This window comes from Erinaceus europaeus, chromosome 4, assembly GCF_950295315.1.
Source record: "Erinaceus europaeus chromosome 4, mEriEur2.1, whole genome shotgun sequence".
NCBI classification, from domain to species: Eukaryota; Metazoa; Chordata; class Mammalia; order Eulipotyphla; family Erinaceidae; genus Erinaceus; species Erinaceus europaeus.
In genome coordinates, this window is record NC_080165.1 from 27,189,094 (window position 1) to 27,216,836 (window position 27,743).

At 47.4% G+C, this 27,743-nt stretch overlaps 1 protein-coding gene across 2 annotated transcripts; it reads left to right on the forward strand.

The window, feature by feature from the left end:
- Window positions 1–1,155: 1,155 nt before the first annotated feature.
- Window positions 1,156–27,743, forward strand: PNPLA3 (patatin like phospholipase domain containing 3). Of its 2 annotated transcripts, none has more exons than XM_016187714.2 (9): window positions 1,156–1,509; window positions 4,300–4,532; window positions 5,503–5,568; window positions 10,299–10,508; window positions 13,270–13,330; window positions 18,167–18,388; window positions 19,772–19,898; window positions 24,097–24,195; window positions 25,458–27,743. In XM_016187714.2, exons 1-9 carry the CDS (start codon window positions 1,341–1,343, stop codon window positions 25,693–25,695), a joined length of 1,425 nt encoding a protein of 474 aa, XP_016043200.1. In that variant the 5' UTR covers window positions 1,156–1,340; the 3' UTR covers window positions 25,696–27,743. The 2 variants fall into 2 exon arrangements, with proteins under 2 accessions (XP_016043200.1, XP_060045107.1); XM_060189124.1 differs by having other exon boundaries at window positions 25,781–27,743.

A 27,743-nucleotide genomic window follows, 5' to 3' on the forward strand; every position in this document is an offset into this window, starting at 1 on the left:
GCTTCAGGTGTCTCTCTGTCTCTCTCCCTCTCTATCTACCCTTCCCCTCTCAATTTCTCTCTATTTCTACCCAATGGTAAATAAAGAAAAAGAAAAAATACAAGTGCAAAGCTGAAGGTGACTCGTGCCTTGTAAGGGTGAGGCTCTGGGTTCAATCCCCAATAGGTATGTAAATAAATAATGACCAGAAGCTAGCTCACCAGGTAGAGAGCACAATTCACCATGTGTGAGGACCCGGGTTCCAACCTCAGATCACCACTATGCAAAAGGGAAGGTGGTGTGGTACTGTGATGTCTCCCCTCATTCTCTATCTACAAGCAGACAAGTTAGATGAAAACACATAAATAAGTAAATAGCAAATTAAAGAAAGAAAAAGAAACATCACCACCATTTGCTATGAGCTGAAAACAGCCTACAAAAAAGTGCAGAAAACCAGCCTAGGGAGGTTATCCCATTTCATGTTTCTCAAAAGGAGGAGGTGCCGGAAAATAATTCACTTGGATACTGTGCTGCTTTGCCACCTGAGAGACCCTGGTTGGAAAAAGGCCCCACCAGATTGAAGGAAGCTTCAGTGCATGCGCAGCCCCTGCCTTCTCTTTCATAAAATTTTAAAATACAGGGTCGGGCAGTAGTGCAGCGGCTTAAGCGCACATGGCGCAAAGCACAAGGACCAGCGTAAGGATATCGGTTCGAGCCCCCGGATCCACACCTGCAGGGGAGTCGCTTCACAGGCGGTGAAGCAGGTCTGCAGGTGTCTGTCTTTCTCTCCCCCTCTCTGTCTTCCCCTCCTCTCTCCATTTCTCTCTGGCCTATCCAACAACGAACGACATCAACAACAACAATAATAACCACAACAAGGCTACAACAACAAGGGTAACAAAAGGGGGAAAAAATGGCTTCCATGAGCAGTGGATTCATGGTGCAGGCACTGAGCCCCAGCAGTAACCCTGGAGGCAAAATAATAATAATAAAATAATAATGTGTCACAGAACGGTGACAAGAGAGTAAGGCCACTGACTGCCTCTTCCTGACTTTTGGGGTCGCAAAGGAGCTGGGGAGGGACCTGCTTCTCCGGTGATACCCGCTGTCATCTATCTACCTCTCCGTTACCCCGCCCCCGCGCAAGTGTAGGGATCATCTCCAGGCGCATCCGAAGCGCAGCGCGAGGCAGGCCAGGCGGAGGAGAGGGCTGCCGCCAGCCTTCTCAAGGTCCGAGGGGCGGGGCTGGCGATGACGTCCCGCAGGAGTGGCCTGGGCCAACTTGGAGGTGGCCGGGAGCGCGCAGACCCGCAGAGACCGGGAGACCGCGCGGGCCCAGACGCAGTCTTGCCTCTGGCGTCATGTACGACGTGTCCTTCTCGGGCTGCGGCTTACTGGGCATCTACTACGTGGGGGTGACCCAGTGCCTGAGCGAGCGCGCCCCGCACCTACTCCAGAACGCGCGCATGCTGTTGGGCGCCTCTGCAGGGGCGCTGCACAGCGTCACCGTACTCTGTGGGATCCCAATCGGTAAGTCCCGGGGGCGCCCCCGGGCGGCGGAAGGAGGCGCCCCGGACTGGGACCGGGCTGAGCACTGTGGCTTGCAGCCCGCGCCTTCTCACCGCGCATTCGCCGCCGCTGTGCCCCCTGGCCCCGGACTGGGAAGGGGCCGCCGTTCTTCTGGCTGTTGGCACCCAGAGCGCACCCCCAGCCCAACTCCCCGCTGGCACCCGGGCTAGAAGAAAAGCCCTCATCATGTCCCCGGAGCCTGGTCTCCGGAGCGTCGTGGGGAGGAGATCGGGGACCCTGGGGGATGAAGCGGAGCCAGTCCCTGCGTTCTCCCACCAGTTCGCAGAGACACTGGGCGAACCCGGCTGCTCTGGGGCGCAGTGTCTTGGGTTACACGGGGCGGGGCGGGGGGACGACGGACCGGACCGGGAGGGGTTGACTGGTGCCCTAAGGTGGGCGCCCCTGTCTGGGGACCAGCGGGACGGCAAACACCTGGAGCCCGGTCATTTTATAGGCTGGAGTTTGAGGGGGAGGAGGGAGTGGGTGGGCAAAGGGTGGCTAGAAAGTTGTATCTGTTTCATTTCCGAGTTTGAGACCCTTCTGGGGGCAGAAGTGGGTCCCTAAACATACCCCAAGCCATGCTCTCCCCCACCACACCCTTGCTAGTACAACATATGCATCTGAAGCTTGTTCTGACTAGAAGTCTGTCTCTGTGTGGGTGCTCCTGCGAAGCGAAGACACAGAATTTGTTTCCAGCTAATCCCTTGGACTGGGATTCTGAGGCAGTGGGCAGAGTCTGGAGAGGTGGCTTGGTGCTGTTAGCACTCAGAGTGCTCCAGATGGGAAAATAGGGCATCTTATCTGCTCCTCTTTATCTGTGCTTTCTCCACAATTAACTTAGAGGTATATGGCATGGCCTACAGGAAATGTCTTTGCTCCTGCTGATCAGAAATCCCCTGCCAGGAGCCCTGATATTGGATAGAAAGTATGAACAGACCCTGGGATCACTAGGAGATGGGGAATAGGAGAGAGGCCACCACCCCCAACCCCCTATCCTCACTCTCCAAGGCCTGCTCCAGCCATGGGAAGGAAGCAAAGGGCAGACTTGGAGCCTGAGGGCAGGATTAGGGCGGTTTATCGATTTACCTGGGCTTTAACTGCATGAGAGCCAGCTATTGTGTTCCAAGCTGACCTGCAGATATCCACTAGCCCAACTTTGACTTGGAATCAGATTCAAATGCAAGAGTCCTGGGGCCCTGCAGCATTCTGACTTCAGTGGAGAGAAGGCTCCTACCTGGAGAGGCACAGCTGTAACCCTGGCTGTGCCCTGTGGGACTGGGGGGGAAGGCTCGGGCATCACCAGGTCCTTGAAAGTGAGATGGAGGTTGGGGCAAGAGTTGCTCCTGGAATACGAGGAGACCTCAGTTTCCTATTTAGCCTCCTGCCTTCCTTGGGAGCAGCTGAGAAGTTTATCCCAGGGACTTGCACTGGACAGAGATCTTTACAGTGCTTTGAAGCCAAGGCTGACTTGGCATCCTGAGAAATATAGCTGGCTGGATCTCTGGATGGGTCCTTCATGCCAAGCTAAAACCGGTGAGCCAGAGAGAGCTAGGCCCGTGGTGAGGTCAGATAGAACAGGAATGTGCCAGGTACCCACTGGAGAGGCTGGTCATGCTGGCTTTAGAGCCCTAAGGCTAAAGCTAGTTACTTAGCAGATTCTGGATGCAGTACCTTATAGATTGTGGCTTCTTTTCTGTCTCCAAAGTTTAAAATGCTCTCTGAGAACTTGAGAGTTAACACGTGACATGGAGGCTCTTCAGTTAGTAAGAGGTGGAGACAGCATCCCAACACAAACCCAGTCTATACTCCTCTCTGCCCCCCCCCCCATTTTATTGGATAGGACAGTGAGAAACTGAGAGAAGTAAGGGGGGACAGAAAGGGAGAGAGAAAGATAGACACCTGCAGATCTGTTTACCACTCAAGAAGCATCCTCCTTGTAGGTGGTGAGCTTGGATCCTTCCTCATGGTAATGTGTGCTCTTAACTGGGTGTGTTCTCCCTTTTTTCCTATTATTTTTTCCTTTCCTCTCTCTGCTCTCTACAATATTAGGACCCTTCTTGCTAAAGCTCTGGTGCTGGTGAACCTTTTGGGGAGGGTGGCCAGACTCTGGAACCTCCTGAGAGCAGTGCCACTGTCCACTGGAAATACAGTGTAAGCCCCAGATAGCATCTCCTATTTTCTGTGACACACACACACATAGAAAGAAAGAGAGAGAGAGAGAGAGAGAGAGAGACAGACAGACAGAGAGAGAGAGACAGAAACAGAGACCAGAGACAGAAAAAGACACAAGGCAAGTCAAAGCTTCTTATGCCTGCAGAACCAGAGTGTTATCATTTCCACATCTAATCAATTGGAAGCATTATTAAAGTATTTCATTTTGGCCTGGGGAGCACGCATAATGATTACACACACACACACACACACACACACACACACACTAATCTTTCATGCCTGAGGCACCAAAGGTCCCAGGTTCAGTTTCCAGCACCACCTTAAGTCAGAGCTAAGGAGTGCTCTGGTTTAAAATAAAATGATGTTTCACTTTACATTCTTGTTCTTGTGCGAAGTCATTTGAAATCCGGTGTCGTTTTCTACACCTTTGGTTTGGACCAGCTACATTGCAAGGTTTCAGCTTTTCAGGCCTTGAGAAAAGTGGACAGCATCTGTGTTATCTGCTCTCCTATCTTGCCGCTAAGCATCACCATCTTCTGGGTTGTATGTTCCTTTCTGTATTTGTCTCCTTGCCCCCAGACACAGTTTTGGAGATAATCATGACCATAGTCCAAACTGTCAAGATCTGGAACATTGGCATCCTCCACCCATCTCTCCACATAAGCAAGTATCTTCGTAAGAGACTTAGCGAGGAACTCCCAGACAACGTCCACCAGCTCACTTCCGGCAAACTGTGCATCTCGCTCACCAGAGTGTCCGATGGGAAAAATGTTCTGGTTTCTGACTTTGAGTCCAAGGATGAAGTAGTGGATGTAAGTGTTCTGCTTAGCTCGGTGTTGTCAAATAGGAAAGGCTGTTTGATTTTGGAAGCAACAGAAAGTACTGTAGACTAGCCATCATCTATTAAGATTCAAAAGGAACTGGTTGACTTGCTGTGCCAGAATGGCATGAACTCTGGGCACAGGTCCAGGTCTGGACCCTAGCTTTCAATGTGTGTTCTGAATGTTCCTGTACAATGTCAGTGTCAAACAGTCCCCCCTTCCCCTGCAGACTGAGCTCAGAGTCATGTTCTCCAGGGACGCTGTTCACCTGTGCCTCCTACCAATTGATTCATGTTGTTCTGTAATGAACACATTAATCATTTACAGTAGAAAACACGACTGAACTGGCCAGATACTGTTTAGGCATTTTGCTTGAATAGCAATTCACTTAACACAGGTCTATGCAAGTAAACAGACTGGTACATGTAGTCTGTAGCATCTCTGTTTCACCCTCTATTTGACCTAGTTTCCAGAACCATTTCCTAGGTAGGCAGCCCCTGTCTGTCCCTGCAGGAGCCCATCTATGAGGACCAGGGCTGCATTATGCTTGCTGTGCTCTGCCCTGGAGCTACCCAGTGTGGGCCTGGGGTTAGCAATTGTCATCCAATTTGCAGACTCTCAGGTACCTTGGACCTGCTACTTCAGAGCACTGAGTCAGTGGTTTAAGCATTCTAGATGATGCTAGTGAATTTCAGCATTTCATCCAGCCCAGTGTGACTCTGATGGGAAACAGACAGAAGCTGAAGTTCGGTGGTGTGAACACACTTACTCCTAGGCCAGAAACACAGGTGCCAAGGTTGGTGTATTGTTCAATTGTCTCATTTATTAAAGCAGCCACTTTGTGCAAGTGACAGCTGTAGGCGAGTCACTCTGCTCACTTAAAAAGGCTTGGAAAGGTCACTGGGAATAAGAGGCAGGCAGTGCTGCCACTGGTTACATATACTCTTCTCTGTCTTCACAGGCCTTGGTGTGCTCTTCCTTCATTCCCTTCTTCACCGGCTTAATCCCACCTACCTTCAGAGGCGAGGTGAGTGAACTTTGAAAGCACGTTGGCACTGTGCTGCCTGCTGTCTGCAAGGTTCCAGGCCAGGGCACCCTAGAACCTGTCCTCAAATGCAGAACCTCTTGCCTTTCTTGGCCTTCAGACAGGGTCTCCCCTGCTGTGCTCTTCTGGGCTACAGGATGTCGGATTAATTATCTAGCTAGCTGGAAGGTAAGCTGATTCGCTCAGTTTCCACAGCAGCACCACAGATGGGATCCGGTGGCCTAGCTAAAGTGTAAGTAAGACTCTTCAGAGCCTGCTCCTGGTCCAGGCAGAACTTTATGCTTGAAAAGGGGTTGAAAGTGTTAGTCCCTGCTGGGCCTTCCTTTACCCTGTGCAGCCTATAGCTTTGAGCAGAGGCTTCCAGCAGTGCTTTGGTTTGATTCTGTTTAAAAGATGTCTGTGGGCTGGTTTTCTAAGCCCTGCCAGGGCCAGTACGATAGAATTTGAGGCGCCTGTTCTACAGGCTCTAGGCTAGATGCTAGGATCTTCTGGGTCAGTGAGCAGTGGATATGAGCCAGTGATAATTCTCTCTCCCCACCCTGGGACTTCTGGAGACAGTGGAGGCTTTCGTGTCTGAGGCTCTAAGGTTCCAAGTTCAACCCCCAGCACCACCATAAGTCAGAGCTAAGCTGACACCAGTGCTCCGGTGTGTGTGTGTGTGTGTGTGTGTGTGTGTGTGTGTGTGTGTGTGTGAGACAGTCACAGCTGGAAAGTACTCTGGCTTCTAGCAAGTGTAAGTTAGGGGTGCAAGTCAATATGTTGTGGCTTATAAGAGACTCAGAAGGGAGATTACTGGTAGCCTCTCTTATACCCAGAGCCACCACAGACAGATGCAGTGTTGTCCCCACTTACAGATGAGAAGACCAAGGCATAGAGCAACAGAGACATCTCAAACTTCTGCAGTCTCTGCCTGGCAGATAAAGCTAAAATCAAACCACTATTGTGGCCTGTGGTAGTTGGATCCCTTTAGACACATTTCCTGACCTCTGAGGTTGATTTGCAAACCATGAATAAATAGGACTGGGTAGAGGGAATAATGGTTATGCTAAAAACTTTCGTGTCTGAGGCTCTAAGGTTCCAAGTTCAACCCCCAGCACCACCATAAGTCAGAGCTAAGCTGACACCAGTGCTCCGGTGTGTGTGTGTGTGTGTGTGTGTGTGTGTGTGTGTGTGTGTGTGTGTGTGTCATAAAAAATAAACAAAATACTTTTTAAAAATTGGTCAATGGTGGACCATTGTTGGAGAGTGTGGGAATTACATGAGCTAATGCAGTCAAGTACTTGCCAGGAACTTGGCTTATGGCTTGGGCGAATGTGACAATTTCTTCTTCATCATCATCACAGTCACTGCTGCTGCTTCTGTTATCATCACCTTCTTTCCAGTCCCTAGACTATTCTAGCTATGGTAGAGACACCCTGACCTGGTCAATGTGCTCAGATGAATTCCACTGACCATCAGAACAGCCTGGTCTTGGGATGCCCCTATGTAAACTCAGAACATGCCATCATAAAATTAAGAATGACTACCAGAGAGGTAGTCTGGTGGGTAGAGCATAGGACTTGCATGCATGAGGCTGTGGGTTTGACTTCCAGTATCTCATAAGCCAAAGTAGTACTCTGGTCTCATTCACTTTCTTTGATAAAATAAACAATAAAGTGTAAAGAAAAGAAGGAAACATTTTCTTTTTGTTTTGAAGACAGAGAGAGATAAGAAGAGATGGAGAAAGAGACATCTGCAGCATTCTCCACCACTTGTGAAGCTTCCCTTCCTGCAGGTGGGGCCTGGAACTTGAACACAGTTTCTCTTAGCTGGTAATATGTACACTTTACCAGATGCTCCAGAAAAGAAAAATTCTATGCAACAAAGGAATTACTGGATTTAAGAATACCTCCTGATGGCTGATAGATAGCTCACCTAGTAGAGAATGTATACGCAACCCTCCAAACTCAAAGGGTTGGTTCAAGCCCTGGCACCACATGAGAACACAATGGCACTGGGGGGGAAGCTATTGTCGAATAGTGCTGAAGACTCTCTCTCTCTCTAATAAAAAGAAAACAACAACAACAACAACAAAAACTCAGCTAGAAGATTATAAAATAGTACATGCAGGAAATCCCCATGTGGATAGGACTTGAACCCAGTACCTGGACATGGTAACATGTGCATTGTACCAGTGCTAAAATAATTTTATTTTGGTAAAATTGAGGTAGTGTTCTATATGCAGTAGAATACACAGACTTTGATAATATAATTTGATGAATTTTAACATATGATTTTCCCCATGAAACTGTCATCAAAATCAAGAAATAGAAACCCCAAATTATCATCCCCAAATTTCTTTTGTGGTTTTGTGGAAATATTTCACCTGTCCTCTATCCCCAAGCAATAATTAATTTACTTTTTTTTATAGATGAGTTCACATTTCCTAGAAATTCTTATAAATCATACATGTTTCTGATTTCTTTCATGCAGCATAATGATTCTCTAAGTTTATTAAACTGTTTATCCAATGTTACTAAGTAATGTTTCAAAATATGTTCATGTCATAATTTACAAACTATTGGTTTTGATTTGTAAATAAAGTTGCTGTAAGAAAAGAAAAGGAGGAAAGAAAGAAAAAAATTACCTCTGTAGAAAACCACACGGGCTGGTTGGTGGCGCACCTGGTTGAGTGCACATGTTACAATGCACAAGGACCCAGGTTCAAGCCTCCAGTCCCCACCTGCAGGGGGAAAGCTTTAGGAGCGGTGAAGCAGGGCTGCAGGCGTCTCTCTGTCTCTCTCCCTCGCTATTTTCCCTTCCCTCTCAATTTCTTTTTTTGTTTTTTTTTAATATATATTTTTTTTATTTATTCCCTTTGTTGCCCTTGTTTTATTGTTGTAGCTATTATTGTTATTGTCGTTGTTGGAGAGGACAGAGAGAACTGGAGAGAGGAGGGGAAGACAGAGAGGAGGAGAGAAAGACAGACACCTGCAGACCTGCTTCACCACCTGTGAAGCGACTGCCCTGCAGGTGGGGAGCCGGGGCTCGAACCGGGATCCTTATGCCGGTCCTTGTGCTTTGCGCCACCTGCGCTTAACCCTCTGCTCTACAGCCCAACTCCCCCCTCTCAATTTCTGACTGTCTTTATCCAATAAATAAATGAAGATAATAATTTTTTTAAAAATTCAAAGAAAAGAAAGGAAAACCTCCAGCCTGCTCCCTTCTCAGTCCGAACTCAAGAGTCCTGACACTGAGCCCAATGCCTCTTTCAACGAGTGAGTTTCTCACACCTTCCTGTAGCTTCCTTAGAGACTGTGTAGCTGTGGTCAGAACAATGCTATGTTTAGTGACATCTGGTCATTTTGACACAAGGCAAGAATCTCTTGGTAACTGAGGCACAGCTGAGCCTGTTATTTCTCTCCTGGCTCTCAGATGCCTCCCTAAGAGAGGAGGGGCTGGACAAAATCTTCTAGTTGAGCCATGGGAAGACAAACAAAGAAACAAACAAAAAATAGTGCCTGAGAGCACTGTCCATCCTGACCCAGGCAGAACCCACAAGGGTGCCCATTAATTTGCATAAAGGAGGACCTCAGCCCTGGAATTCCAACATCTGGGCTGTGATGGTGATGGGTATGGGAACCATTCTTGCCATTGATTTGATAGAAAGACTGCCCAAATTATACCTGAACCTGCCTGCACCTGCTTGGTGGTGCACACTGAGATCGTTTAAGGACACGGAGGCAGGGAAGTGCATGTTCAGAATCACCTGTCCCAGCTGCCACTTTGCTGTGGATGACTGATGAGGACAGACAGTTCACTGTGTCATGTGAGTTTCCAAAGCGCCTCTCTTGTTAAGGTTGGAGAGGGAGAGAAGATCACAAGTTAAGTTGTAGGCCAAGATTTCCCAAACAACCAGTTGGTCTAACTCACTGTGTCTCTGTCCCTCTTTGTGCCACTCTGTCCCCAGTGTACACATTACTTTGATCTAGCTGGCCTCCTTATGCAGATTACATGGACATACCTGTGAGTGAGTTCTACCTGTCTCTGGATGGGCCAACACTGCCATGCACTGGTTTGTTTTTTCTTTGTTTGTTTGTTTTTGTTTTTATAACTTCTCCCTCTTTTTTATTTATCTACATATTTTTATTATTTGTTGGATAGAGACAGCCAGAAATCAAGAGGGAAGGGGGTAGTAGAGAGGGAGAGAAACAGAAAGACACCTACAGCACTGCTTCACCACCCACAAAGCTTTCCCCCCGGCAGGTGGGGGCTGGGGGCTGGAACCCAGGTCCTTGTGCACTGTCACATGTAGGCTCAACTGTTTTTTTGTTTGTTTGTTTATTGAAGCCAGGACTCTTATGCATGCAGCCTTTTCATTTAGATAAAGACGAGAAGCCACATCATAGAGTTTCCCCCAGTGCCATGGCACTCCCACGTGGTGCTGGGACTCAGACCTGGCTTTGGGCATGGTGAGTCAGGTTCTGTACTTGTGATCTGTCTCTTCAAGCCCATCAGATGCTAAATCACACAACAGTGCAGAGCAACCCCGAGTGCTACCTGAGAGCCTGGGGTGGTGAGGATAAGCTCAGTAAGTGTGAGTTGAAAGGCTGATTCCAAAGCCCCCTCCTCCTGCCATATGCCCCTGGAGATCTGAGAAGACTCTGCCCACAATCTAGAAAACTCTGACCCAGGGCCTCTGACAGTGATGTCCTTTTTTCCTCCCTGGAAAGCAATACATAGACGGAGGATCAAGCAACAACATGCCCTTCTTTGATGCCAAGACAACCATTACTGTGTCCCCCTTCTATGGGGAGATTGACATCTGCCCTAAAGTCAAGTCCACCAACTTCTCTCTTGTGGAGGTGAACAAGTTCAGCCTGCGCCTCTGCTTGGGGAATATCTACCTTTTGACCAAGATACTGCTGCCCTCAGAACTCAAGGTGAGTGTGGGGGTGTGTGTAATGGGGTGGGGACAGCTCCTCAGGGCTCCCCTCTCTTCCAGGAGCTTCACCTGACGTTCAAACAGAAACAGACCCTATCTTAGAGTGAGAACTCACAGGAGGGCTACTGGCCCTTGGGGCTCAGTCTTCATCAGTGGAAATGTTCGAACCCAGATCCCACTTTCAGGGGCTTGTGTTATAGTCAGGGTGTGGCTCAGTCACTGGGGGGTGAGCTTTATTCCCTCTGGTGATTGTGATCTTGTCAGTCAGAGTTCAGGGCGCCAGTATGCCGGGCTAGCTTCATGGCGGGAGACAGACGACCAGGGACACATGGCTGAGCGGAGAAGCAATATTTCTTTTTTCACGAGCAAACGATTCAAAAAACTAATCTAATCTAATCTAATCTAATCACAACCCAATTCTGTCTTGCCTCTTTCTCCTCCGGTGGAAGAGTCAGGAACCAAGGAAGTACGTAGGATAGGGGGTAGGGAGAAGGAAGAAGTCCCAACTAGCAAAGACTAAACCAAAATCTCCCGGAGGCAGGGGGAGTGAGACCAAACCAATGTAACAGAATGACCATGTAAATAGACCACAACATCAAGCAATGTAACAGAAGGGATCCCAGAAGCAGAGCTAGAAGCATACCAACAGTGATCTGCAGCCAGGGTCAAGAGCCACATTGCAGTTGGTGGGTTGATTTTTCAAAACTTTATTTTAGACTTTATTTTATAGGAAAGAGAGTAATTGAGAGGGGAGGGGTAGATAGAGACAGAGAGACACCTATAGCACTGCTTCACCACTTATGAAGTTTACCCCCTGCAGGTGGAGACCGAGGACTTAAACCTGGGTCCTCGTGTGCTCAACCAGGGTTGCCACCATCCTGCCCTACTGATTTTTTTTTTTTTTAATTATTGCTGGGGCATGGTGCCTGCACAATAAATTCACTGCTCCTGGCAGCCACTTTTCCTTTTTTTTTTTTTTCCTTTTGACAGAGAAAGAAAAAAAAATTGAGAGGGGGGAGTCGGGCTGTAGCGCAGCGGGTTATGCGCAGGTGGCGCAAAGCACAAGGACCGGCATAAGAATCCCGGTTCGAACCCCGGCTCCCCACCTGCAGGGGAGTCGCTTCACGGGCGGTGAAGCAGGTCTGCAGGTGTCTGTCTTTCTCTCCTCCTCTCTGTCTTCCCCTCCTCTCTCCATTTCTCTCTGTCCTGTCTAACAACAACAACAACAACAATAATAACTACAACAATAAAACAACAAGGGCAACAAAAGGGAATAAATAAATAAAATAAATATTTAAAAAAAATTGAGAGGGAGTGTATTGCACCAAAGTAAAGAACTCTGGGTCGGGGGTGGGGGATGATGGTGGTTCAGGTCCTGGAACATGATGGCAGAAGAGGACCTAGGTGAGGGTTAGAGTGTTATGCGGAAAACTGAGAAATATTACATATGTACCAACTACTGTATTTTACTATAGACTGGAGACCATTAATCCTCCTAATAAAGAAAAAATAAAAATAAGAAAGTAAAAGAAATTGAGAGGGAAGAGGAAGACAGAGAACAGAGATAGTGAGAGACACCTACAGGCTTGTTTCACCATTCATGAAGCTTCCTTCCCCCCTGCAGGTGGGGACTTAGGTCTTGAACTTGGGTCTTTGTGCATGGTAATGCGTGAGTTCTACCAAGTGTGTCACCATCCAGCTCCAGGTTTATCTGTTTGGTTTTTATTTCCAAAATAAACCTCTCAAGATGTTGATGTCCTCTCTCTCTCTCTCTCCCTCCCTCCGTCTCTCTCTTTTTCTCTCCTTCCCTCCTTCTTTCCCTCCCTCCCTCCCTCCCTCCCTCTCTCCCTCCCTCCCTCCAGCAGGGCTTGTTGCTGGCACTGTGAATCTACTGCTCCTGGCAGCCATTTTTTCCATTTTATTGGATAGGACAGAGGGAAATTGAGAGAGGAAGGGGAGGGCTCTCATTTTGTTAAGGTATGGAGAGTATCTCATCTGTGATTTCCCAGACAGCAAGAGGAGTCTAGGATTGAGCATAGGACCCTCTGTGTTGAAGGCAGTTTCCATGTCATGCTGTGTCCTCAGTGTCACCCTCATCCGCATAGGTCTTTCATGCAAATGATGTGAACGCCTGCTTGGGCTAAGGGTGTGGCCTGTACAACTAGGGCTGGACTCCAGGCACTCTGTCTGTGCCTGGCACTTTCCTTGCAGTGCACTAATGCTGCACACAGTTGTTTGATCACCGCAAGAGTCCTTAGCAGTGTTACAAACAAGAACATCCACAGACTGTACATTAGCACTTCTGCAGGGGGAATGGAAGCCATGCAGCTAGCTCAAGTGTCCCAAGCACACATGTACCCAGAGCTACAAGGTTCTCAGAGACTGTGTACTCCCACAGGCCAAGCTCCCAAAGACAGGGCCAGCTGGCCACAGCTTAGTTAATACATAGACAAGCAACGAGTTCTTAGTGACAGCAAGAACAAGCTTCAGTGTCTCCTAGGGTGGAGGCTCATCCGAGGACCAGAGAGATTAGAGAAACTGAAGTCTATGGGACTGCAGTACACCAAGGGCTCCTGGGAGGGACCCTGAAGGAAAGCAGCTATATTCTCATCCACCCCCTCTGTGGCCTGTGCTTAGCACTGGAAGTGGCACATATCTTGGAGGTACGGAAATCTCTGCAACCTACAGGTGGTGCTGAAAGGAGCAGTGCTTAGTGATGTCCTCTGCCTCCACAGTGAACTCACTCCCTTTGCTTCCAGGTGCTTGGGGAGATTTGCCTTCGGGGGTATTTAGACGCCTTCCGGTTCTTGGAAGAGAATGGTATGTATGGGCTGGAGTGGGGGGGGGGGGCTGTGCCCTTTGAACTCACTTCCTGTCAGCAGATGAAGTGGAGACAGTCTCCAAAATCCAGTGCTCAGTGGCTTTACCTGCTTTCTTTTTTTTTTTTAATCTTTTCTCAAAAGATTTTTTAAATTATCCTTATTTATTTATTTACTTGGCTAGAGACAGCCAGAAATCAAGAGGGAAGGGGTGATAGAGAAGGAAAGAGACAGAGAGACACCTGCAACCCTGTTTCACCACTTGTGAAGCTTTCCCCCTGCAGGTGAGGGCCAGGGGCTCGAACCTAGGTCTTGGTGCACTGCAACATGTGCGTTCAACCAGGTGCATCACCGCCCGGCCCCTTTAATTATCTTTATTTATTTATTTATTTATTGGATAGAGACAGCCAGAAATCAAGAGGGAAGGGGGTGATAGGGAAAGAGACAGAGAGAGACCTGCAGCCCTACTTTACCACTCGAAAAGCTTTCACCCTACAGGTGGGGACTGGGTGCTCAAACCTGGGTCCTTGTGCACTGTAACATGTGCACTCAACCAGGTGTGCCACCACCTGGCCCATACCTGTTTTCTTGCTCAGGCTTATAAGAGCATTTTTCTCTGCTTTACATATGAGGAAGCCAAGCCTGGCAGACCAGCCAGGGATCTTTCACTGCTTGTAAAGAAACTGTTTCTTGCATACACATTTCCACTGTTCCTGGACCAACTTAATTTTATTGTTGTTGTAGCAGAAGCTTCACTGCTGTGGGTTAATTTTACAGGTGGAGAGAGATAAAGGGAGAGACACCACAGCACTGAAGCTTCTTCTTTCAGCACTGTAGTGCTCCCATGTGGTATACATGGGGCTCGAACCTGAGTTTCACATGTGAAAAACAGGTGTCCTCCAAGGTGAGCTATCTCACCAATCCCTGACTTTTAAAATTATTTTATTGTAAAGAGAGAGAAGGGGAAAGACTGAGGAAGAAAGAGAGACACCACAGTACTGTTCCACCCTCCATGAAGCTTTCTCCACAATCCCCTGCCAGCTCACTGGTATTTCCAGGTGGTGGTGCTTGGGCTTGAACCATGGTCCTCATGCATGGTAAGAAATGTACTCATTGCACCTGGCTGAGCACATATGTTATAATGCTTGAGGACCAGAGGTTTGAACCTGCAGGGGGGAAGCTTTGACAGTGGTGAAGCAGGGCTGCAAGTGTTTCTTTTTCTCTCTCCCTCTATCTCCCCCTTCCCTTTAGATTTCTGGCTGCCTCTATCCAATAAATAAAAATAATTTTTTTAAAGGAGTGCACTCGGTAGTCAGGCGGTGGCGCAGCGGGTTAAGTGCATGTGGTGCAAAGTGCAAGGACCGGTGTAACGATCCCAGTTCGAGTCCCCCGCTCCCCACCTGCAGGAGAGTCGCTTCACAAGCAGTGAGGCAGGTCTGCAGGTGTCTGTCTTTCTCTCCCCCTCTCTGTCTTCTCCTCCTCTCTCCATTTCTCTCTGTCCTATCCAACAACAATAACATGAAGAACAACAATAATAACTACAATAATAAAATAATAAGAGCAACAAAAGGGAAAATAAATATTTTTAAAAAGTCTTTTTAAAAAAAGGCGTGCGCTCTATTGAGTGAACTATCTCCCATCCCTGAGAGACGGACTTTCAATGCCATGGCTACAGTTCCAGGCCTCTGCCCTGCCTGTCCCCTGTCTCAACACTTGTTCTGTTTGCTTTCTTTACTGTCTGAATTCTTGTGAACTTTAACTTGAACAGGGGAGGGAGTAGGGCTTCAGGCCCCCCAGTGAAGCCATCAGAGTTGCTGTCTCCAGCATGGTTTCGGCTTTCCCACTGGGCTGACTGTTCTTTCTGGGGCCAGGTCCTGACTGTGAGTCTTTCAAGTCAGCCAGGCTGCCTGAGCTGGATACCAGGACTGTTGGCGTGGAACCGAATACCAGCTGTGTTTGGAGCTGTTTTTCTCCTATGCTAGATGTTGGTTCAGATAGTGATCCTTATGACACTCCAGTATTGAACAGGCCACCTCCCTCCCTGGGTTCTGTGGCCGGGGGAGTTTGGGTTAAGTGTAACTCTAACTCTGGGTCCCTGAGCCTGGCTGGTTTTTGTTTTGTCTCTCTCTCTTTCTCTCTTTTTTGTTTGTTTGTTTTGTTTTTTAGAAACAGAGAGGGCCAGAAAGGCAAAAAAGAAAAGGACTGAAAGAGGCTACAACAACACTAAAGCTTCCTTCAGTGCGGTGGGAGCTGGGCTCAAACCTGGACAGAGCAGAGCACTATTCAAGTGATCTATTTGGCCAGCCCCAAGCTGGATTTCAGATCTGTGTAAGGGCCCAGGCCAGTCCCAGGCTCCAGGCTCCTGCAGACACATGAGGGCTTGGACAGGTATTGCCCAACCTCTGGGAGTCACTGAAACATACTAAATGGAAAATCTTTTTTTTTTGTGACAGCCTACCTAATGGAGGCCCAGAAAGATCTGTGGTGTAATGGGAGCAGGAGGAGAGGGCAGTGCAGGCAGCCAGTGGTACAGCAGTCCCTGTTCTAGCCTGTGGTGGGCACTGAAAACTAGTTGTCCCCAATTATTTTTTTTTATTTTTATTAGTGATTTAATATTGATTTACAAAATTATGAAATAACTGGGGTATAATTCCACACCATTCCCACCACCAGAGTTCTCTACCCCCATTCCCTCCACTGGAAACTGCTGTAGTTCTCCCAAGAACACAGATATGGGTTGACTATTATTTCAATAACTATCTATTTATATATATATATATATATATATATATATATATATATATATACATTTTTCCTATGGCTCTGCTCTTTCTTTCTTTCTTTCTTTCTTTCTTTTTTATTTTGCCTCCAGAGTTATTGCTGGGGTTCAGTGGCTGCACCATGAATCCACTGCTCCTGGAGGCCATTTTTTCCCCCTTTTGTTGTTTTTGTTGTTGTAGCCTTGTTGTGGTTATTATTGTTGTTGTTGATGTCATTCGTTGTTGGATAGGCCAGAGAGAAATGGAGAGAGGAGGGGAAGACAGAGAGGAGGAGAGAAAAACAGACACCTGCAGACTTGTTGCACCGCTTATGAAGCGACTCCCCTGCAGGTGAGGAGCAGGGGACTGGGAGTCCTTGCGCTTTGCGCCAAGTGTGCTTAACCTGCTGCGCTATTGCCCAACGCCCCCTTCTTCCTTTCTAAGTCATACCTACACCTATTACTACTTCCGAATGTCTTTCCTCTTAATCTCTTCTCTCTCAGCTTCCTGATGGAACTGGGTAAAGTGTGCGCTCTGGCAGATGATAGCTATCTAGCTGTCTCCTACTCCTCTCCCATCCCACCATGCTGCTTTTTTGTTTTTTCCCTCCAGGGTTATTGCTGGGGCTCGGTGCCTGCACCACGAATCCACTGCTCCTGGAGGCCATTTTTTCCCCTTTTGTTACCCTGGTTGTTTATTTTACCATTGTTGTGGTTATTATTATTATTATTGATGTCATTGTTGTTGGATAGGACAGAGAGAAATGGAGAGAGAAGGGGAAGACAGAGGGGGGAGAGAAAGACAGACACCTGCAGACCTGCTTCACCGCTTGTGAAGCGACTCCCCTGCAGGTGGGGGGGCCGGGGGATCAAACCGGGATCCTTCTACAGGTCCCTTGCGCCACTTGTGCTTAACCCCCTGCGCTACCCCCTCCCCCACCATGCAACACTCTGTGGTGGAAGGTTTCACCTTGTTCTGGAGTCAAATTCTACTCTGCCACATACAGACTGTGTGGCTTTGGGCAAATTGTTTAACCTCCTTGTGCTTCTGATTTCTCAGCTGAAAAGTGAAGACAATGATAGTGGTGGTATTGAGTGGTTGCCCCAAGGCCTGACTATGGAGTTCCTAACTCAGAGCCTGCAATGCAGACTTTATCAAAGACTTGGTTATTGTTATATTACATTCTATTATATCAACATTATATTACCGTTAGGTTTATTGTATAACAGAATCAGGGTCTTGTGCATGTGTGATCTCACTGCTCCAGGCCATTTTTACTTTCTGATAGAAAGAGAGAGACTGTCTGGGCTGGGCTGTACTGTGGCACACCCGGTTAAAGTGCACATAGTCCTGTGTGGAAAGACCTGGCTTCGAACCCCTGCTCCTCACCTGCAGCAGGGACACTTCATGAGTGGTGATGCATTCATAGTGCCAGCACTGAGCCCTAGTGATAACCCCCATTGCAATAATAAATAAATAAATAAATAGGTAAATAACCAATAACAGCAGCCAGAAGGTGGTTAAAGTATTGGAATCAGGCTCTGATTTCAGTGCCTGGCATCACATGTGCTAGAGTGATGCTCTGGTATTCTTCTCTCTCTCCCTTTCCCTCTCCCTCTTTCAAAACTACATAAATCTGTAAAGAAAAAAAATTAATTAAATGGGGCCAGGTGGTGGCACACCTGGTTGAGCACACGTTACACTGGTCAAGGGCCCAGGTTCAAAGCCCCTGGTCCCTACCTGCAGGGGGAAAGCTTCACGAGTGGCAAAGCAGGGCTCTCTGTCTTTCTTCCTCTCTATCACTCCCTCCCCTCTCAATTTGTCTCTACCCCATAATAAATAAATAATAATAATAAATCAATTACAGTCCTCACCCTTTAGTTTCATGAGTTCACATGTGACCACAGACCTCTCCTAGCCAGTGAGTGATGGAGCCTGGTATAGTGGACTTTGGGGACACGGGCCTGCACCATCCCTGGGGTGCTCACCACCTCCCTCACTCTGGGGATGGTTGGGTGGGTGAGGAATGATTTTATTGCCTAGGCTCACCGGGCAGGTCTGTCCTCATGTGTCCACAGGCATCTGTGAGGGGCCCCAGCCAGGCCCAACCTTACGCTCAGCAGTGTCGGGGTGCCCAGCATACTCAGCAGTGTCGGGGTGCCCTGGGAGCCTGGAATGTGCAGAGGCAGCAGCCCCGGAGATCTGGCCTGAGGGGGATGAGCTGCTGGACCACCTCCGCCACAGCATCCAGCCCTGGGATGAAAGCATCCTGGATATCTTGTCACCCAGACTCATTTTAGGTAACAATGGCTGGGAGGAGAGGGGACTGGGACTTTTTGAGAGACTGTAAGGGCTGCATCCTGTGCAGTGTGGGGGAGGCAGTGCATGTGGGGAGAGAAGGGTACAGGCCACCTGGCAGCCCCTGGAGGACTGCTCCCCCAGTGTTTCTCTACATGGGGCTCCTGCACCTTGCTGGCCCCCTCCTCCCCACATCATGGCTGAAAGAAGACACATTTCAGTGAGCCTCTTTGGTACTACCCATACTCAGGCTCACTGGGTTCTCTAGGCCACTTTTTCTTTCTCCAGAAACTTCTAATTTCTTTCCTTCCAACACACCCATGATTTGGAGCTTCACAAAGTGCTGGTATGCTTGCATCATGCCATCAAACAGTAGATAGAGGGGACCAGGTGGTGGCACACCTGATTAAGCACACACATTAAGTGTGCAAGGACCTGGATTCAAGGTCCTTGTCCAAACCTGCAGGGGGAAAGCTTCCCAAGTGGTGAAGCAGGGTTGCAGGTGTCTATGTCTCTTTCCCTCTCCCCTCTCAATTTCTCTCTGATCCTATCCAATAATAAATAAAATAAAAAAGATTAAAAAAAAAAAAGCAGTAGGTGGCCAGGGGAGTCCACATCAGCTCTGATTAGGCATTTGAAGAGAGACAAAGCCAAATGCCTCATCACTTTCTGGCTCCCTGGCCCCAGAACTCTAATTCCCTAAGAGTCCATTACCCACCACTGCCCAGGCTGGGTGATGAGAGGTATCATGAGATCATCACTGGGGCAATAGCTGAATAGGGGTTCAGGCAGGAGATGGAATCCAGCAGAAGGTATAAGAAAAAGCTGCTCATGGTGTTGGGTGGGTGGGTAGGGGGAGAACAGGACTTGTGTATGCTTCCAGAAAGGGCTGTCAGTGTCGAGAAGTGGGTAATTGGGGCCCAGAAATAACTCATTGGGTAGGGTGTGCACCTTGCCATAGGCACTGTATAGGAGGAAGCTCTGGAGTTGTGATTACTCTCTCTCTCTCTCTCTCTCCCCGTGTGTGTGTGTATGTGTGTGTGTGTGTGTGTGTGTGTGTATTTGACACACACAGCCTTGAATAGTGAAATCTCTCATGCTCAAGGCCCCAGTTCTACAATAATAAATAATAACTAAATAATTATTAGTTATTTGGAAGCTTCATGTCTGGAGGACACCTCAGGCTGTCTGGAGCCACATTCCATACCCAATCTTCCCATCTCCCCCGCTGTGAAAGGAACAGCCTGCACAGGACCCCGTTGCCTCCTTGGTTGATGCTTCTGATTCTTGGGCACCAGGATGGATTGGTGTGTGTCAGAGGATATCCCTGCAGCACCTAGGTGAGGTGGGTTGGTTTTCACATGGCTATCACTGGTCTCTTTCAGCACTTCGAGAAGTAATTAAAAAGCAAAGCAGCTACAAGGACTACATTGTCTTCCCTGTGAAGGTTCTGTCATATGCAGTGCTGCCCTTCACGCTGCCTGTGGAGTCAGCTATCACCATGGTCCAGAGGTGAGCCCGGGTGGCCTCTGACAGGGACAATCGACACCAGAGCTTGAGCTCAGCACCTGCCTCCTGGGACTGCAGGAAGGGGCTCATGAACCTCCCTGTGAGTCTCTGGTCCCCCACCTCCCTTCTCCCTTTACAGCTTTATCACTTGCTTTGGTTTTGCACTTGTCTGTAAATGGTGTCTTCGGATGGACAAGAGGCAAATGTGTATGTGCATGCTGAAATCCTGGGCTTCAGATTTACTGTGGTGTGTGTGTCTGTGTGTGTGTGTGTTGCACCAGAGCACTGCTCAGCTCTGGCTTACAGCAGTACCAGGGATTGAACCTGGGACCTCTAGAGCCTCAGAAATGAAATTAATCTATTATTATGATTATTATTAAATTAATCTATTATTATTATTATGAAATTAGTCTATTATTATCATCATCATCAGAGCACTACTCAGCTCTGGCTTATGGTGATTCTGGGGATTGAACCTGTGCCCTTTGGTATCTCAGACATGAAAGTCTTTGGAATAACCATTATGCCATCTCCCCAGCCCAAGCCCTCCTTCTCCTCCTCCTTCTTTTTTCATAGAGATAAGAGAGGGAAGGAGAGGGAAAGTGAGGGGAAGAGGAAGGAAGATAGAGATACCTCAACAGTGATCTACCACTCATGAAACTTCCTCCCCTCTTCAGTTGGGGACTAGGGGCCTGAACCCAGGTCTTTGAATACTGTAATGTGTGCACTTAACCAGGATGTCTCCACCAGGCCACTCCTAGTCCATCTTTTAAAAGTTAGTTCATCCTGAAAATCCATCTCAGATCTCTATCCTTGGTGAGCCCCCTGCCCTCCTGGACCAGTTACCTGCTCCCTGAATTGCATGGGACCTGGCTGAGGTCTTTGTGGGCATTTGTCAGGATATCTCAGGATATGGGAGCTTGCTGAGTCTGGAGGTCTGGAGTCTTTGGTGGCCAAGCTCCTCAGCTCCCTGATGAGCAGTGGCCGTCCAGTGAGGCTGTGGGCAGGGAGTGAGACATCCCTAGGAAGATACTTGCTGTCTCCTCCAACAAGCTGGGTCCTGGAAACCCAGTGCTTTCCCTCTTGTCTCCATGCCAATCCCTGGCGCTTTCCTGAACCAGAAATGAGCTAACTTTGAGGGCTTTTATGAGGACTTGTCTCTGGTGTGAAATTCCAAATCCACTTTCTCAGAATTTATCAAATTGATACATTTTTACCTGAACTGTGGCTATTTTTCTGCTTTTGTTCAGTTTTATTTAGGTTCATCTTCATATAGGTGGTTGTGTGTGCATTGTGTGTTTTGATTTTATTATTTAAATACTATTTATTTTTAAAAGGCAAAAACAAAGTCAGAGGGACTGAACAGTGGTGCATAGGTAAAGCCCACACATTACCATAAGGACCAAGAATCAAGCTCTGTTTCCCCCTGCATTGGTGAAGCAATGCTGCAGGCATCTCTTTTTTTCCATCCCTATCTTTTAAATTTTTATTTATTTTAAAGTCTGTCGTGTCAGATATGAGAATAGTTGTTCCTGCCCTTTATTGTGGTCCATTGGCTTGTATAATAGTTTTCCATCCTTTCACTTTGAGTCTGTGTTTATCTTGTTGAGTTAGGTGGGTTTCCTGCAGACAGCATAGGGTTGGTTTGTTTTCTGATCTATTTTCCTGCTCTGTGCCTTTTAATAGGTGAATTCAGGCCATTGATATTTATTGATATTATAGATTGAAGATATTTTAATGCCATTATTGTAGATTTGTTTTTCTTTTTCTTTTCTTTTCTGTCTCCAGGGTTATTGCTGGGGGTTTTCCCTTTTGTTGCCTTATCATTGCTGTTATTATTGTTGTTGTTATTGCTGTCTTTGTTGTTGGATAGGACAGAGAGAAATCAAGAGAGGATGGGAAGACAGAGAGAGGGAGAGATAGACACCTGCAGACCTGCCTCACCACTTATAAGGCAACCCCCCTGCAGTTGGGGATCCAGGGGCTTGAACCGGGATCTTTATGCTGGTCCTTGCACTTTATGCCATGTGCGCTTAACCCACTGCGCTACTACTTGGCCCCCTATTATTGTAGAATTTTAGAGTGTTCTAATATATGGCATATTTATGGTGGTCTGACTGTTTATAGGAGACCTTTCAGAACTTTTTTCAGGGAAGGCTTGGCGATAGTTGATTCTTTCAAATGTTAACTGTCTGAGAAGGTTTTTTACCTCCATCTACTTTGAATGACAGTCTAGCAGGATACAGTAGTCTTAGGTGAAAGCCTTTCTCACTGAGAACTTGATAGATATCTTGCCATTCCCTTCTGGCCTGTAGTGTTTGTGTGGAGAAATCTGCTGCTAATTTTATGGGTTTTCCTCTGTAGGTGACTCTTTCTCTTGCAGCCTTCAGGGTCCTTTCTTTATTCTTATTCCTTTGCATTCTAAATATGATATGTGTTGGTGTCTTTTAAGTCTGGGTTAATTCTGTTTGGGGCCCTCTGGGCTTCTTAAATCTTTATGTCTTTGATGTTGTCTAGACTAGAGAAGTTCTCAGCTATTATATCCTAAAGAATGCTTTCTTCCCCTCCCTTTCTTCCTCTGCTAAGTCAATAGTGCGTATATTATTTCTTTTGAAGTCATCTCATAGGTCTCTGTTGTGGTTTTCAGTATGTCTTAATCTCTTTTTGAGATCTCTTACTTCTTTTTTAGTGTGTCTAATTTGTCCTTGATCTTGTTAATTCTGTTTTCTGCCTCATTTATTCTATTCTCTCTCCCGTTTTCTTGAGTTCAGCTATTTTGTTACCCTGTTCTGATACTGTTCAGCTAGTCGTGCTCTTAGCTCAGCTATTTCAGCTTTCAGCTCTCTAATTATGCCGAGTTAGTGTTTTCTTTCAGAGTCTCATTTGTTGTTTCCTCGTTTCTGCTGACTGTACTTGCGAACTCGTTCCTCACTCCTGTGACTAATTCCTCAACTAGCATTTGGATGTTGCACTCATTCTTCTGTGCTTCTGCTTTTGGGGGGCTTTTAGCTGGGGTTTTTTCCTGGTTCATTTCTCCAATGTCTCCTCTTGGTTTAACCATTTTATATAGTATGTTATGAGGTCCCTCTCAGTACTTTTTAAATTACTGATCACTCTTGCCTGGATTGACTTGTGTCTAAGTAAGAGTTCACAGTTGTGGAAATTAATAGTTGTTTCAATGTTATCTCAATCCCTGGGTTGAAGCATAGTGGCTGTTAAGGCCTCTTTTTTTTTTTTTTTCTTTTCTTCCCTGTAGGGTATGGGAACCTGAAGGCTTTTTAACTATAAGTAGGCTTTTTAGCTTAATCACTCACTCCTGACCAAGAGATAAATCAGGGTGGAGAAGAGATGGCAAAGTGGTTATGCACAGAGACACACATGCCCTGAGGATCCAATTCAGCTGCTCCTGAAGCAGTCAGAGCCAAGCTGGAAGTAGCACTTGGCCTGTGAGTTTCCAAACAAGTCTTTTTTATACTCTGTGGGTTCTGTGGCAGTTATTCACCATGTCTCCCCAGTTCATCAGGAGAACAATGTGGAAAGGCTCCCACTATACAGCCCCACCTCTAGCCAACCAGGGTGTAGATCTTCTCCTGAGTTTTCCAGCCAGTTCTCTGCCCCCCAATGTCAGCACGAGGCAGTAGCAATGGAAACTCACAGTTGCATTTGGTGAGCCTTAGGGGAGTCCTCTTCTCTCCTCAGCAGTCTTTTTGCTGGTAAAACAGACTGGAGGTGGCACTTCAACCAGTAAACTGCTGGACTGTTACCAGCAGCTTGGGAGTAGATACGAGCTTTAGCTCCAAGAATCTCTCCTTAGTCTCCTCTCTGTCCACAAGCTACATGTGTTTGCACTCACTGGTGATTTGGTGGGTTCCCAAAGTAGTTCTAGTCCTGTCTTATTTCAGTCCCAGGTGGTCTCCTTTGATATTCCTAGTTGAAGGGGGAGAGGAGAGGAGCATCTCTTTTTGTCTCTTCCTCTCTCCTCCCCCCTCTGTCTCTCTGATCTATCAAAAAATGAAAAGGGGAGGGGGAAAACACCTAAGCAAACAGTGGAGTCATAGTGCAAGCACTGCACCCCATGAGAAAGAGATGCTAAACTCTGGCATATGGTGGTGCTGAACTTGTAGCCTCTAGGGCCTCTGGCATGAAAGTCTGGTACTCTCATGCTGAGATGCCCCTGGTCTTTGCATTGTTTCCCCTCCAGGCTGATGATGTGGCTTCCAAGTATCTCCAGTAACATCCAGTGGCTGCAGTGGGCCACCTCCCAGGTGTGCTGTCAGGTGATGAAGCGGCTACTCCCCAGGTAGGTTTGGTTGTGGGTGTGTGAGCCCCTCACTCTATCATTCATCGAATCAGGCCTCATGCTGTCCTGGAGATGTCACTGTGCCCCCATAGGTAGCAAGCTTACCCTTCAGCCCCTTGTGGAGAGTGGCTGCCACCACCCTGCATGGGGTTCTGTGGATCCAGTCCTGGTGGCAGCTGGGGTTGAACTAGCTGAAGACCTGCCCCTGCTCCAGGCACTCTGCCCATCGTATTACCCTAGAGAGTGCAGCTGCTCTCTGGATTCTGAAAAAAAAGTCAGCAACCAGGGACCTTGCACCATGGATAAGTCCACAACCTGAACCTGATAATTGTGGGTACCGGCTTCCTTTCCAGGGGGATCACCCTCATTTCCTTACTAGGCTTCCAGGAGACCTTGGGGAGGAGCCCCTTGCACAGTACTGGACACCCAGGGGGACTCAGGACACTCAGTTGTGACTGTTGTTGGGAGACATGGAGGGATTTAGGATGGGAGAACAGAAAGCTCTGGCTTGTGTGGGGAGGCAACTACAATGGTCTGGTAGGGGAGGCTGTGCCACAGGCCTGGCCGCAGAAGCCACCATCTCCAGTCCAGGCCAGGGTGAGGAGGGCCTGCCTGGTCCTCCATAGAAAATGTGGGGGCTGGGGGCTGGGCAGTGGCACAAGGACCTGGGTTCAATCCCCTGGTCCCCATCTGCAGGGGGGGAGTTTGATGAGAAGTGAAGCCTTGCTACAGGTGTGTCTCTGTCTCTCTCCCTCTCTATCTTCTTCCTCACCTCTCAATTTCTCTCTGTCCTAGCAAATAAAAAAAAAAGGGAGAAGTGGCTACTGGGAGTGGTGGATTCATTGTGCAGACATCAAGCCCCTGGGATAACCCTGGTGGCAAGAAAGATGGAAGGATGGAAGGAAGAAAGGATGGAGAAAAGAGAAAGAAGGAATGATGGGAAGGGACAGGTGGGGCCCAGAGGTGTCTATCAACTGTAGCACCAGTAGGAGGTGCCACCTGCAACCCCAGGGAAGCCTGGTGAAGGGATCTCAGCTATAGCAGGGTGCCTTAGCAGCTAGGCAAGTGTATATGGAGGGAATGAATAGGCCCAGTTGTGCCTGTGGCAGTCCCACAAGATATGCTAAAAGGAGGGAGGGCAGGATGGTGACCCCAGCCCAGCACTGGAGAGCAGATACAGCTTTGATTTGGGGCCAGGCCCCATCACCCTAACGTCAGTGCAGCCAGAGGGTTGCTGAGCCAGCGTTCTGCATTTGTTTTAGTTCCTCAGCTCCGGCAGGCAGCCCACAGCCCTCCCCACAAAAACCAGAACCCAGTGGGCAGCCCTGTTCTCCCTTCTCCTCTGAAGACCCCAAGGTCTGGTCTGTGAACTGTGCTGTGGACACCAGAGCCCACACTGCCTGGAGCTCCATCCTGCAGGCAAGCCAGGCATTGCTGGGCAGCAGAGTCTCTACTGGATTTGGGGTCAAGGGCAGTGCCTCTTCCCCTCCTTCTCAGTAGAGGAAACTTTTGGAGACTTCTTGGAGGCACACTTAGGGGGTCCTTTGGGACCTGCAGTGCAATGTCTGCAACCTCCACTCTCCAGCCTCTCTGCTGAATTGGCAGTTGGAGACCACCGATGATCCACCTGCTTTTACGAAAAGTAGCTGGGAGGCTACTTGTGGTCCAGAGGATGAGAAAAACCTCATCTTGAAGCATCTGAGTCATTTAGCTCAGCTGACTGGGCCATGGCACCAGGACCTCTCTCAGCAAGGAAAATCCACCCTGCCTATCTCTAGCCTTCCACAGCCTTGAGTAAGGGCTATAGGACCGCTGGTGCTTGCACAGGAAAACCTGGTGATCAGTGAATGGGCTGCCTTCTGCATGGTCCTAGGGGTTGAGAGGAGAGAAGCATAACTGCATCTCCCAGTGTAGAAAATGGTAGTGTCCATTCTTCTTTTTCCTCAATGCCCCCCCATTCTCTGTGCACTCCTTCCTTACTGTAGACTAACCAGAAATAGCTAATTCCCCCATGGGTCATAGGCAGTTGCCAAGCACAGTGTGATGGTACTCATGGTACCTGTTTTTCATTCTTTTTTTTTTAAGCAGCTGCTTTATTTTTTTTAATTTTTATTAGTGACATAATGTTAATTTACAAAATTATGAGATAACAAGGATATAATTCCACACATTTCTTATCATCAGATTTCTATGTCCCCACTCCCCCCAATGGAAACTGTAGTAGTTCTCTCAAGATCATAGATATTGGATGACTATTATTTCTTTTTTTTATTTTTATTTATAAAAAGGAAACACTGGCAATTACAGAAGCCAGACCTCCCACCTTCTGCATCCCACAAGGAGCTTGGGTCCTACTCCCAGCAGGTTAAGGAATAGGAAAGCTATCAGGAGAGGGGGTGGGATATGGAGTTCTGGTGGTGGGAATTGTGTGGAGTTGTACCCCTCTTATATTTTGTCAGTGTTTCCTTTTTATAAATAAATTAAAATAAAATAAAATAAAATTTAAAAGGTCTGACTTCTGTAATTGTTTCCCCACTGAACATTGGCGTTGGCAGGTCGATCCATACTCTCAGCCTGTCTCTCTCTTTCCCTAGAGGGGCGGGGTTCAGATAGACAGAAATCACTAAAATTCAAGCAGAAATAAAGAACATCGAAAATAAGAGGACCATACAAAAGATCAGTGAAGCCAAATGTTGGTACTTTGAAAAATTAAAATTGACAAACCCTTAGCCAGATTCACTAAAAAAAGGGGGGGGGAGAAGACTCAAATAAATAGAATTGTAAATGATAGAGGAGATATCATAACTGACACCAGAGAAATCCAGAAAATCGTGTGAAACTTTTATAAAGAACTATACACCACCAAGCTAGAGAATCTGGAAGAAATGGAAGAATTCCTAGAAACATGCCCTGCCAAAACTGAACTAGGAAGAACTACAGAACCTAAATGCACCAATCACAGACAAAGAAATTCAAACAGTTATTAAGAATCTTCCCAACAAAAAAAGTCCTGGACCAGATGGCTTTACAAACGAATTCTACAAAACCTTCAGGAAACAGTTAATACCTATACTTCTAAAGCTCTTCCAAAAGATCAAAGGAACAGGCACACTCCCTTCCACCTTCTATGAAGCCAACATCACCATGATACCAAAAGCAGATAGGGACACAACAAAAAATGAAAACTACAGACCAATATCCCTGATGAACATAGATGCCAAAATACTGAACAAGATCCAGGCCAACCGGATACAGCAGTATATTAAAAAGATAGTTCATCATGACCAAGTGGGATTGATCCCAGGAATGCAAGGCTGGTTCAATATATATAAACCAATCAACGCCATTCACCACATCAATAAAAGCAAAACCAAAAACCACATGATTATCTCAATAGATGCAGAGAAAGCCTCTGATAAAATCCTGTTGGTCTGCTTCTAAATTCTGCTTCTAAGACCCCTTCTGTTGCATTGCTTGCATTGTGGTCTATTTACATAATCTGTGTTTTGCCCCACTGGTTTAATCCCCACTGGTTCATTTGCTTTTTC